This window comes from Panicum virgatum, chromosome 5N (genome assembly GCF_016808335.1).
Source record: "Panicum virgatum strain AP13 chromosome 5N, P.virgatum_v5, whole genome shotgun sequence".
Classification (NCBI taxonomy): Eukaryota; Viridiplantae; Streptophyta; class Magnoliopsida; order Poales; family Poaceae; genus Panicum; species Panicum virgatum.
Genome location: NC_053149.1, coordinates 41,793,701 through 41,806,077, shown reverse-complemented (window position 1 = coordinate 41,806,077; position 12,377 = coordinate 41,793,701). Strand labels below are relative to the sequence as shown.

The 12,377-nt window shown below is 44.7% G+C and overlaps 2 protein-coding genes across 8 annotated transcripts; one reads left to right on the top strand and one right to left on the bottom strand.

The window, feature by feature from the left end:
* The first annotated feature begins 760 nt into the window (after positions 1 to 760).
* On the top strand, positions 761 to 5,133 carry LOC120673314 (25.3 kDa vesicle transport protein-like). Of its 4 annotated transcripts, none has more exons than XM_039954093.1 (7): positions 761 to 1,108; positions 2,063 to 2,167; positions 2,816 to 3,059; positions 3,490 to 3,650; positions 3,735 to 3,881; positions 4,216 to 4,292; positions 4,652 to 5,133. In XM_039954093.1, the coding sequence occupies exons 3-7, from the start codon at positions 2,872 to 2,874 to the stop codon at positions 4,733 to 4,735; spliced, it is 657 nt and encodes a 218-aa protein (XP_039810027.1). In that variant the 5' UTR covers positions 761 to 1,108; positions 2,063 to 2,167; positions 2,816 to 2,871; the 3' UTR covers positions 4,736 to 5,133. The 4 variants fall into 4 exon arrangements, with proteins under 4 accessions (XP_039810027.1, XP_039810025.1, XP_039810026.1 ...); XM_039954094.1 differs by having other exon boundaries at positions 783 to 1,090; XM_039954091.1 differs by having other exon boundaries at positions 3,490 to 3,881.
* Positions 5,134 to 6,157: 1,024 nt separating this feature from the next.
* LOC120672882 (probable protein phosphatase 2C 6) lies at positions 6,158 to 11,227 on the bottom strand. 4 transcript variants are annotated; one of them, XR_005674368.1, is made up of 5 exons: positions 10,136 to 11,227; positions 9,626 to 9,997; positions 9,428 to 9,533; positions 8,727 to 8,886; positions 6,738 to 6,871 (listed from the first exon to the last, which is right to left on the bottom strand). XR_005674368.1 is itself a non-coding variant. In XM_039953492.1 (4 exons), exons 1-4 carry the CDS (start codon positions 10,742 to 10,744, stop codon positions 6,531 to 6,533), a joined length of 1,428 nt encoding a protein of 475 aa, XP_039809426.1. In that variant the 5' UTR covers positions 10,745 to 11,224; the 3' UTR covers positions 6,158 to 6,530. The 4 variants fall into 4 exon arrangements, 2 of the variants coding, with proteins under 2 accessions (XP_039809426.1, XP_039809427.1); XR_005674367.1 differs by lacking the exon at positions 6,738 to 6,871 and adding an exon at positions 6,878 to 8,561 and having other exon boundaries at positions 8,615 to 8,886; positions 10,136 to 11,226; XM_039953492.1 differs by lacking the exon at positions 8,727 to 8,886 and having other exon boundaries at positions 6,158 to 6,871; positions 10,136 to 11,224.
* Positions 11,228 to 12,377: the final 1,150 nt, after the last annotated feature.

Below are 12,377 nucleotides of genomic sequence, written 5' to 3'. Positions count from 1 at the left end.
GAGTGGCCACCGTGGCCTAGCTCACCGGTGACCTACCAAAAATAGACATGGCAGCGCCCAAGGTGGAAGATGGGCTATGGACAGGTTGCTTTGGTGGAAGATTGGGCTTGGAACTGCTCAGAGGGGCTATTGGGGGGATGGCTTGGCAGCGATGAATTTGGTAGGAGAAGGGAGCTCGAGTCGAGGAGGAATCGATTGGCGAGAGGAGGAAGATGAAAGCAGATTGACAACTGCGGTGGTGGAAACAGATCCGTGGATACCCAAGGGAGCTTATGGCATAAGAAATTGGACAGAGGTGCTTCACCAGCGTCAAATTTCTCTGGTGAGTGAGGCTCAGCGAAGAGAGAGCAAAGAGAAGGGCTGGCAGGTGAGACCCATCGTCCTGCAACGTTCATGTCAGTAAAACCACGTCATCTATGCCAGCAAAATCGTCACCACGTGGCATCCATGTCACCCAAATCGCTTAGCAAAACTATCCGATGATCAAATATGAATGATTTTAATAATTTGATGGTCAAGAATATCCGATTTTAAAGTTGGATGATCAAAGTCAAATATATTGGATGACCAACAATGGACTTTACCCCAACTTATATATAGGAGCCCTCCATACCGACCAGCAAATTAATGGGCTCCTGTGTTTGGGCCCTTTGTGGGCTCTTCAAAAGGGCAGGAGGGCAGGAGTGTTGGTTGGATCGGGCTGGCTTTTTGACGTGCCCTGTTGGGCTAAGCCCGTGGATTCTAACCAGAGGCGCTCTGCCTCCTCCGTTCGTGGTGGCTTATCGTTCCGCGTCAGGACAGAAGACTCGAGGAGTAGAGAGGGCGAGAACGGCGCTGCGCTGGTAAATCATTCGCCGGGCGGCGGCGGCGACGAGATCGAGGCCGGGCTCCCGTTCGGCTCTTCTTCGTCTTGCTTCCTAGGCCTCGCACGCGTGCGCCTGCACGGAGCGCCACCTCCCTCACCGCCAACGACGCAGCAGTTGCAAAGGGCGCCGGAACCTATCTCTCCGTCACCTCCGTGCTCAACTCCGTCGAATCTACAGCCTCCCCTGCCCCTCCGCATCCTCCGCCATCAAACTCAGTCACTCAGGTCGGGCTCAACAACGAGGTAACTCCGATCCTATCACTTCTCCGATTCTTGGATCTACGGTTTCTTGATCCGTATGATTCTTTTGTGAATTTGTTAGATTCATCTGTGACTCCCAAGTGATCTGCAGCTTGCTGGACCCAAGATGGTTTCTAATTCCTTTTCAGTCTTATAAACTAGATCTGGTTGGTTTGTTTTATATAATATAAAAGGGCTAGAAGGGTAGAGGATCTCCTCACATCTTTCTTGGATTTGTAACAAATTCGTTAGCCACGCTTATAGTAGCTCTTGAATTACTAAGATTTTGCCTATGCTTATGTGCTGTAGTAACCAAACTGTTCTACATGAATTCCGGAGTTATCGTTGTGGAATTTGTCCAATCAAGAATTTTGCAAACTCCTAAAAAAAGAGAATGTTGCAAACTAATTTATTTGTAGAATTCGACAAAGATATGTTGAATAAACATTTACAGTAATAGCCTTTTCAAATAAAGGAATTAAGTTTACATTGTCGTATTAATCAACCACATTTTCAGCTCCTAGCTCCTATAGCGATCTGGCACTTATTAAGGTGCCAAATGCATCATAGAGCTGGTCTGGCATAGCAGTCAGATATTTGTCAACAGCCTCCCCCTTCTGTGTAGCATGAGCCCAAAAGGTGAAACCAGAGCCTCTGCTGTGTACAGAAGTTCAGTGCATCATTGCTGATCTGATGCTGTTCCTTAGCCTGAACTAGTGTAAACATGCTAACAATTAAATGACTAGCCTTTCATTCTTTATTGACAAAGTAAGCATATTACTTTATTTACAAACAAGACCTCAGAATCGGATGTTAGGAAAATGGCCAAATGTATTAATGTCTCTGAAATCTTTGTTGCTTTGCGAACTTCTGATTTCTGAAATGCCTACTTTAGATTTCTAGTACGAAGTTATCTACTTTGTTTATTTATTGTTACTCGTTCATTTTTTTCTCTAGATCAAGGAAATTGTAACTACTAGGAAAGGAAACTGTGCGGTTAAGTTGATTTGGTATCTGTAAGCTTTGGACTGATCTACAATATTTTCACGGCTCAATTGAAAGGTATGAATTTTCGTACCTATATGTTACTGGAATCTTGTATTACCATCTCATGCAAGATTGAGTGATCGAAAAATATGTAGGTCGTGTTTTCTAACTGTGATGAGAGGTATGAATTAAAACATATGTATTTTTTGTCTTGCTGCCTTGTTATTTCCCTTCTCGTTCCATTTGGTTCGCCTTAACTGAAATTGCATTTGTGTCGTGGCTATCAACTCTGTATGCTGTCCTTAGAAGATTCAGCAAATTCACCTATAAGACATATTCTGATATAGGTTGCCTTAGTGCATTTGTGAGGTATATCAGTATAGTTCTTTTATGTTTATTGTTGCCTGTGTTATCTTTTGTTGCTATGGAATAAAATAGTAGTGGTTATGAATCTATGAGCACTTGAGGTTTTGATTATAGGCTTGGCATTTTGCAATGAACAAGTAACCCCTCTATGATTGTCGCACATCTTATCTTGTAAATGGCATGAATTGCTTGTTGGGTGGTATGATATGCCATGAAGCTTTGCTATTTATTGTTACTGTTGGTTCCTGACACATTATTACCAGAGATTTGACTTGTGATGTATTGGAGCATAACCAATACATCTCCTGTTTGAAGTGGATCTGCTTCTGAAGTACCATCTCCTGTTTTTTGTTGCAGCTTACTTTGTAGGTTTTCTACTATATTTTTTTAGTGGTTCTGGCTTTCTTGACACAATGGTGAAGCTGACCATGATAGCGCGTGTCACTGATGGCCTTCCACTGGCAGAAGGGTTGGATGATGGGCGAGATCAGAAGGATGCTGATTTCTACAAGCAGCAAGCTAAACTTATTTTTAAGAACTTGTCAAAAGGGCATCACGAAGCTTCCCGGATGTCAATTGAGACAGGGGCCTACTTTTTCCAGTATCCTTATGCCATTTATAGTCCTCTTTGTATCCTGATCTAGGCTTGCTTCTGCATGCCCATGCAAGCCATATGATTTATATGATGCACATCAAGCCATTGCATATTGCATTTATATAGCTCTGATGAGTTATGCCCTATTTATCCGTAAAAAGAACTGGAAATTTTGCTGCCTTTAAACATTAAAAAGACCCCCTTATGGTAAAGGGATCTATGTGATTTCCCTGAAGCTGCTCCAAAAATGGCTATAATAACAAGGCTACTTGCCTAAACCAATTTGCTCTTTAGTGACTTATTGGAGCTTTTACTTCATTTTTTATTATTGTTTGTGAAGCTTAATACAAAGACACCCACCCTGGTAATCATGTTTATCAAGTTCTAGTGTTTTGGGAAAGTCTTGGTGCTGGTGCCCCTTAATTCAAATGTACAGCTACATCATTGAAGGCCGAGTATGTTATCTGACTATGTGTGACCGTTCTTACCCAAAGAAACTTGCATTCCAGTACCTAGAAGATCTGAAAAATGAATTTGAGAGGGTCAATGGCAATCAAATAGAAACTGCTGCAAGGCCATATGCATTTATCAAGTTCGGTATGGTTCCTGAGTTCACTCGCCAGCATTATTGTTTCATTCTTACTTCAGATTGCTTGATAGCATGTTTTTTTTTCTGTTTAGATACATTCATCCAGAAGACTAAGAAACTGTATTTGGATACAAGAACTCAAAGGAACCTTGCAAAACTGAATGATGAGCTCTATGAGGTGCATCAAATTATGACCCGCAATGTTCAAGAGGTTCTTGGTGTTGGTGAAAAGCTAGACCGTAAGGACCCTATCATTTCTTGCAAATGTTTCATTAGTTGCATGTTAGACTGGTAGCTGTCTGTGACCTGAATCCAAAATTTACTTTTGTGTCTAACCAAGATGCTTTTTCTTTAAATTGACCTTTGCCTCTTTTTCTTTTTGTAAAGTATGTTCCCTTTATTAGTCTTTCTAAAGGCATTGGCCTTCCTTTTTGTTTTCTTATTAGACTGAATGAATTATTGCATTTTGAACTGCCGTTTTCTGGTGGTTCCTACTTGTTTCCACTTTTTCATTGCATTACATAAGGTTGGCTTATTATTAATAACAATTTAACAAATTTACATTATGTGCAGAGGTCAGTGAAATGTCAAGTAGATTGACATCTGACACAAGAATATACGCAGATAAGGCAAAGGACCTCAATCGACAGGTAATCAACATTTGCTGCGTGCGTACAATTCATGGTTTATACACTTGCCTGCTGATCTGAGTTGAGCATTCTCCATCTGTCAGTGTAGCGCTTGTTGAATTTTTCTTGAACAGCACCTGACATAACATTATGGATCAGGTTGTTTGTGTAGAAGTATTGCATTAATCTTATTTTACTCTTACTGCAATTATTTGTGGCATGCTGTTATTTAACATTGGATTAGTTTACTGGTTGCAGCCTAAGTAACATGGGTGTCTGTTCAGATTTTCACCAGTGTTGTTCATTATTAGTGGAGTAACAGAACTAGAAGTGTGTTTTGAAAGTTACATTTATTTGACGTGCAATATTTCTAATACTAGGCCTTGATCCGGAAGTATGCTCCTGTTGCGATCGTGATTGGGGTAGTCTTCATTCTCTTTTGGCTGAAAAACAAGATATGGTGAATGTAACATACAAAGGAAGCCGTGCCCCATTTGACTGGAGAAAGGATGAATGAATTTCTGGTTGGTCGATTCTGGATCAAGAGATGCTTCTGTGACTTGTATCCCGTATCTGCCCATTCAAGCGAGTACTTTAGCTTCCTTTTGCTCCTGCCTTACAAGCTACTCAAGTGAATTCGTTTTTAGTATAGACCTTACTCATGAGGAACTCAGAATTTTGTGGATCCGTGGAATTGGTAAATACAAGAAGTCTGTAGAGTTGATTTTACGGCATTGGGATTGTGATTTTTCTGGTGAACCTATTAGTAAGGATTCAGGCTGATGAACTGTACTCGTGCACACTTCGCTACTTAATATGGATTTACGCAATTTTAATCTGTCTTAGAGCGGATTAAGTGCTACGTATGACGTGTATACCTGAATGAGTTGAGCAACTAAGCACTATCCTTTGTATTGTCGTTGGCATGCCCATGAGCCCATGACGTTTGAAGCAAAAATGGGCAGTGAGATGTGTAGGCACGCGTGCGTTATCATAGTGTTGGCGTTTGACGAGTCTCGCAGGAAGCAACCCCAACCGAGCTACAGCGCGCGAACCTTCCTTCGCCGAGATGCAGCTGCACCTGCACGGCCAACGCGTCTCTTGCCCGTCGTTGCCGATGCCGAGACCGAGACGCCGCCCAAGTGCGATGGCACCGACAGGACACATTTCTAAAAAAACTCTGCGGGGGGAAAGACCGCCCCCACGGCATTGTATTAAGATCTTTTCACACAACTCAAGAAAACCCTCGAACTCTTGCCCCCACCCATATATAGTGGCCCGTCGCCTTGTGACTTAGGTCAGACCCAGACTATGTTTTAGACATGGGAACATACGTGGCGATTCTTTTACCCCTGCACTACCGACTGAAAGTCTGCCCCCCGAAGGGAATCGAACCCCGGCCGGCAGGCAAGGGGCGCTACTGAGCCAGCTGGCCAGTTCGGCTTTGCGGCCGTTCGCACAGGACGCATTTCTGGATTGCGTCGCGCGTGCTGCCTAATTTTTGGCAGACTAGGAGAAGTGGAGAACACAGGTAGTGCGCCGCTGAGCTAGTGAGGCTGTCGTCACCTCCAACATACAATTACGATGCACACGCAAGAGATTGAGATAAAACCATCAGGTTTCTCCAGGTTTTGGTTTCCGTAATATATCCCCGCTTGCTCAAATCAGGTTGTGGAATGCAAGCGGATAACATTTGTTTTTTGTTGCTCGGTAAAAGAACCCACACAGAATTATAGAATGGGTTAGCAGCAATTGTTCATTTGTTGTATTGGTCACAATAAACCTGTTCAGCGTTCACCAAATCAAACGACAAAGGCACCTGGTGGTTCCCAGAGACGGTGAGGCAGAATCTCAGCACAATTTAGATCCAGATACATCGGAGCAGCTGATGCAATTGACAGATTTCACAAATTAAGGCAGGCAGGGTCACAGAACCCTTTATAACACTCGTTTCTTTTGCACCCTACAAGCTCGAATATACATTGCCAGATACATGGACGCCCAGCTTGACAAAAAAGAATACAGGGCAACGAACCATCACTGCGACCAGGAAACATAAACCCTGATGGTCGCAATCTGTACCATATACGTGGGATACATCCCTTGGCAGCCCAAATGGCTTAAAAAGAACCAAGAAAAGAAAGAACTGGGCTAAGTAATGTACTACTGATAGCGGACTAAAACTGACCAAATTTGGATTCTCCAAATTATATGTTCCTAACAACTTGTCGCTGCAGTTGTTCATCGAGTCATCCTGGGTTAGGTTTTGCTCTTGAACTTACGTTGTGCTTTCAGGTCAACTACAACGACGGTGATGTTGTCTTTGCTCCCTTTCTGAAGAGCAAGCTTTGACAAACATTCAGCAGCCGCTTGAGCAGCAGGGTCTGCAGAATCACCGACCCGTGGGGCTGATGATGAGCTTGTGCCATTCTTCTTGTGCCATAGAAGTATCCGCTTGCGGGCAACATCACATACCTCTTCGTTCGACATTACGTCCCAGAGGCCATCGCTGGCAAGAACTAGACATTCATCATCCTTCGCCCGAGGTACTATTGTTACCTCAGGGACTGGAATTATCCATGGCTTCAGATATCTGTCACCTGCAACACATAGAAGTCATTGATAATATGACACATGTTTCTGTATCTTGGATTTTTGTTTAAACTAAAAAATTATATAGTAATAAAACAACAAAAGTATTCATTTATTCTACAAGCATATTTGAAAATACTTGGCACAAGGCCTGAGTATAGTCCACTTAGTGTAACAATAATCAAGGGCAACAAAAGGTCCTCCTGCGTTCATTGCTAATGAACAGAAGAAACCTAGCAACATGCATGCTCATTGTCATGAACTCATGATAAGCCAACAGTGAAGATCTATATACATCTTGTATAAGTGCATAGAAACTAAAACAGCAAATAGTGACTAGGTCATATACCAACAAGCATCAAAACATTGGAAAACCACAGTAGAAAATATTTCACTTCAGACGTGAGGAACTCAAAAGACAACATGCAGTAGAACGGTAAAAGTGAAAAAATGCACAGAAAGCAATGTACTCAACGATGTTCCCAAGCAACCAAATAACTTGCCCAAACTCCGATAGTATGGATGCATCATACTATCGACATGACGCTTCCAAAAGGGAAAGCGGAAGCAATGTCAGTTCCAAATATGCCTGGGACCTTAGGCATTGAACCATTTGTTTGAATTTGCTTCTCGATATTGACAAATTTAATGATCCATCCAAAAAATCATATATTGGATTTTGAGGATAAGGATACCAGACTCAAAATCCGAATTTTGCCCAAATTATTAATATATAGCTACCACTGGAATATATATTCACATGCAAAGAGACTGACTTTAGCAAGCCAAAAAAAAGGAAACAATCGTATGTGCAACATCATATCTTGACTGTTCTGTCGTATATGAGCTTAAAGAACTACTCAGGAACAACTGTATGATTGCTGCTTTACTGGAGCCTCATTAGGAGTTTGTTTAAAATTCAAAATGAAGGTCAAGCCTCTCGTGGTGGACCTGTTAGAGCAGTTGAACTCAGGGAAATGTTGAAACTCCCAGCTCTGCCCAGGTTCGAAGCACGGCACACATGATCGAGTTTTTAAAATTTTCAAATGATAAGAAAAGAAAACACCTAATCAAGCATCCATTGGCATACCTATGAAAATTTCCCAACTATAAATTGAACATCTATATCAAATCATGCTCAGTAGTACTGTTACATTTAACCACCTAAAAGGTATCAGTAAATTGTTCTTTTCCCAATAGTAACTGCTTCTAAACACAAAGCAGCAATATGGTGGAGAAAAACATTTAAGGCATGAGAAAGACTGTCCTTTCAGAAGAATATTCAACATCCTAGTATTTCCATCACCCCTACTTCACCATTTAGTGTACAAATTCTTCTTGTGCTGTTCCTTAATGCACAAACGTCCAAAAAGAGACTTATTTCAGGGAAAAGAAGTGGGGATCATTCATGGCCATGACCTAGCTGCCTAATTTCCCAGGCTCGCAAACCAAGCAATGTTTGCACAGACACGACTACATGAGAACAAAAGTATAGAACAGACATATCACCTATCTACTCAAAAGTTGAGCATACGAAAGGGCATGACCAAACTATACAACTACAACCAGACCTCGGTGACTTGCACAATCATGTATGGAACAAACTGAGGATCACGAGAAATTGGTGCTATCATGATTTAGGATAGGTAGGTTTTTTTTCCTAGTGCTCCTATAATTCAAGAACAATTGTGTTCAAATGTGGTAGGACCCTGATCTTTATTCGCTAATAGAAACTACAATTGTGTTCAAATGTGGTAGGACCCTGATCTTTATTCGCTAATAGAAACTAGCTCTAGAGACAGAATCAAATGAGTGAAGTCAGAATCAGAATTTCAAGGGCATAAGCTACTTTGCAGACAGGACCTCCATTACAAGATCCAATCTTTGGATGCTCAAGGCATGATGACTATTTCAACAGAATGTGAATTCAGCACCATGTACTACATCATAACAAAGGGCACAATCCACTTGCATGGCTTCCTTGAATTTAACAATTCTGGAGAAAGACGATCAGTGCATGGAACTGACAAAGACAAGGTACAGATGAGAGCATTAGGAGTATGAGTATTGTGTAATATACAATTTTGAGTAACACTAACTAAAGTGAATAAAATTGTGCCTTGCTACTTAGAAAACACAGATGGTGGCACACTTGAAAACTGGAATATTTGTCAACCAAAAATAAATCAGCTCTGATATAACCTTCGTGTTTCGCCAGATAACTTATGACTTTAGGCAGCTAGTTTGTCCAGATAGATATTGTCAAGACAATAGAGTAGCATCTACAATTTGCATGGATACCTTTTAGGCAATGGTCCTTCTATACATTATCATGCCTTTGTGGACCATGCACTACACAAGTATTGTAAAATTACCAGGTAACAAAATTAATAATAAGCAGCACCTTCCCCTCTCACCAAAACTTGGGGTACAGATTTTTTGTTGAACTAGTAGTAATTCATTAACAGAAATTTATTGAACTTTACATATTCAAATCTTCCAATGCATGGTAAACCAAGGTGACTTCTATTATATCAGGAAGGCAGTGTGCTGAACAGGCATACCAATTGATCGTGACATCGCAAGAACACCGAAAACTCGATAACCATTCCATTGGATGACCTTGCCACCCTCTGCTTCAATCCTTGCATACTCATCCTCTCTGTTAGGCTAAAGCATAAACAGAGAGCAAAGCAGTCAACATCCAATTAACATGTGAATAAAAGGTCATGCAAAAAAAAGAGCCTCGCAGGAGATCTTACTTTATGATCGACTGATAGGGGCACGGGTTGCTTGCCACGGCAAAGCACAGCCCTTGAATCACCGCAATTGCTGACAATGATATGTGAGGAGCAGATAACAGCGACCACTGCCGTTGAACCCACGGTCTCAGGTGCCACAGGTTCTGGCACAATTGCCGCAGCAGCATTACTTGTGCCTGTGCCATCACCTCCTCCCCTGGTCACCTTGCCCCCAACCTCGTCATCCACTCTAGCAAAACAATCCACAAAGGCTTTTTCCCACTGTTTCTTGAACTCTACATCTCCCAAGTTAGCTGCACACACGGTCCCCTGTATCCTGCCCAGCTGCTCCACTAGTGCCACATGGAGGCGTTCCCGGCAGTAATTTGCAACCTAGAATGAATTGGGAGAAAGAAAATGCACTCAATGTATGTGTACCAACAACTAACTGTTCGATCTGTACATACAGTTCCATGTTGGGAAACCAAAATTAGGCACTTATAGAAAGTCATTTATGAAAGATGAGCACACCTGTGCACCCCCGTGGCCGTCATACACACCGAAGAAATGTGCAGGTAGGCGGAACGTCATGGGATCGAGCCCATCGATGACGGCATTGCCCGTGAGCATCCACAGCGGCACGTCGAAGAATCTCGGCGCCGTGGCGACGGCGTCCTCCATCTCCGGCCTACGGCCGCATATGGACGTGTACCCCCACAGCGGGACGCAGTCGACGGCGAAGACGCTCCTACCGGCCGCTGCGACCCTGGCCTCGGCCTCGACCGTGGCCGCCGACGCGGCCGCGTCCTCGAACACCATGGGGACGGCGGCCTCCGCCGCGGCGAAGAAGCCCAGCCCGACCCCTTCGAAGTCGGCGCTCGCGACGCTGCTGCAGTCGCTGGCGACCGAGCACGGGCTCCCCGCCACCGACGCGTCCCCGCCTCCCTCCCCATCCGGCGCCAGCGGCACGTCGTCCTCCGCCGCCAACACCGTCCGGACCGGGGCCACGGAGACCCCTGCGACGGCCGCCGCCGCGATCGGGTCCGCGGCCGCGGCGGCGATCAGCTTTAGCCCCGCCGCGGCGGGGCTAAACGGCGGCGCGGCGAGAGGAGCCGCCACCGCCACGGCGGCGTCCTCCATCCCTCCTCCACCCTCCGACTCCACCGCCGCCGCCGCCGCCACCTCCTCCTCCAGGATCACCTTCCCACGCCGGTTCAAGTCGCCCTCCTCCGCAGCAGCACCGCATCGCTCCCGCTACCCCTCCGCCGCCGCCTCCTCATGCGCCTCCAGATCTGCGCCGATCCGGCGCCCGCGCCCAGCGCCGCTCTCGAGGCAGGCACGCGCGGATCCCAGTCCAAGTCCTCCGATTCGCCAAGCCAAGCGCACACAAGCAGGCAGGCAGGCAGGCAGGCAGCACCCTCCTCGTGAGGACGGGCGGAAGGATGGAGGGCACTCGCGAAGGAGACTCTGGCGGCGGCAGCACCACCACCACCGAGCGCGTCGCAGCTAGCAAGGCAGCTGGCAAGCACCACGCGCCCCCGACCGACCTGGGGAGCGTAGAGCGGGGAAGCGGAGGGAGATTTGGCAGCGCAGCCGAGCCGAGCCGAGCCGCTGGGGTTGGGCTCGGGAGTTTTACCGGCAGAGAAAGGAGGGAGAGGCGAAGCCGCGAGACGGGCGGGGGAGGGAAAGCTACGTGCACTCGGTTCCCGTGCGCGCGCGCGTGCGTGGGGGACTGGGGGGGGACAGGTGTCGAGGCCGCGCCGCGGGGATCGGGTGCGCCGCCGCGAGCACCCGGCAGCGGCGGGGCTCGTGGAGGGGGGCGCGTGTCGAGGCGCCGGGAGGGGCGGCGGGCCCCGCGGGGAGGAGGACAGGCGGACTGGAGAGAGGTGGAGGATGGGAGGCGTACTGGCTGCCTGGTGCGGCGGCCTGGCGCTGTCACCGCCTTGCTTGTCAGGTTCGGCCTGCCGCTGCTGCTCAACAATGCTCCGTCCCAAAATAAATGTATTTTGTTGACTTTCAATAATCGTATTTACTATTCATTTTATTCAAAAAATTTACGTAAATATTATTAATTTTTTATGACTTATTATATCATCAAAGATATTTTAATAATAAGTTATTTATTTTATAATTTATGTAAAATTTTTGAATTAGACGAATGGTCAAAGAAATGTACTTATTTTGAGATGGAGAGTGTATATGTTAGTGCTTTCTCATAAGAAAAAAAACAGCACTGTGCACATAACATTTCTCCATCATTCAATTGATCAGTGTCACGTAAAAACAGGGCTACACAGGGCGCGTTTAGTTCCAAAAACTTTTGGAAAAATTACTGTAGCAGTTTCAACTGAAGATTAAAAGGATTAAATATGATCTAATTGTTAATCTAATTACACGGATGGGCGGAAAATTGCGAGATGAATCTATTAAGCCTAATTAATCCATCATTAGAGATTGATTACTGTAGCACGACATTGTCTAATCATTGCATAATTAGGTTCATTAGATTCATCTCGAGATTTTGCTCAGGGTTGTGGGATGAGTTTTGTCAGTTATCCACATTTAATACTCCTAATTAGTGATTAAATGGTAAAGTTAATGTAGCATACGGGAATTTTTGGAAACTAAGGTCGTGTTTAGATGTTTTGAAATTTTTTTGTGATGGAATCTTGCTAATTTGAAGTACTAAATGAAGTCTATTTACAAAATTTTTTGCACAGATGGGTTGTAAATCGCGAGACGAATCTAATGATGCTAATTAATCCATGATTAG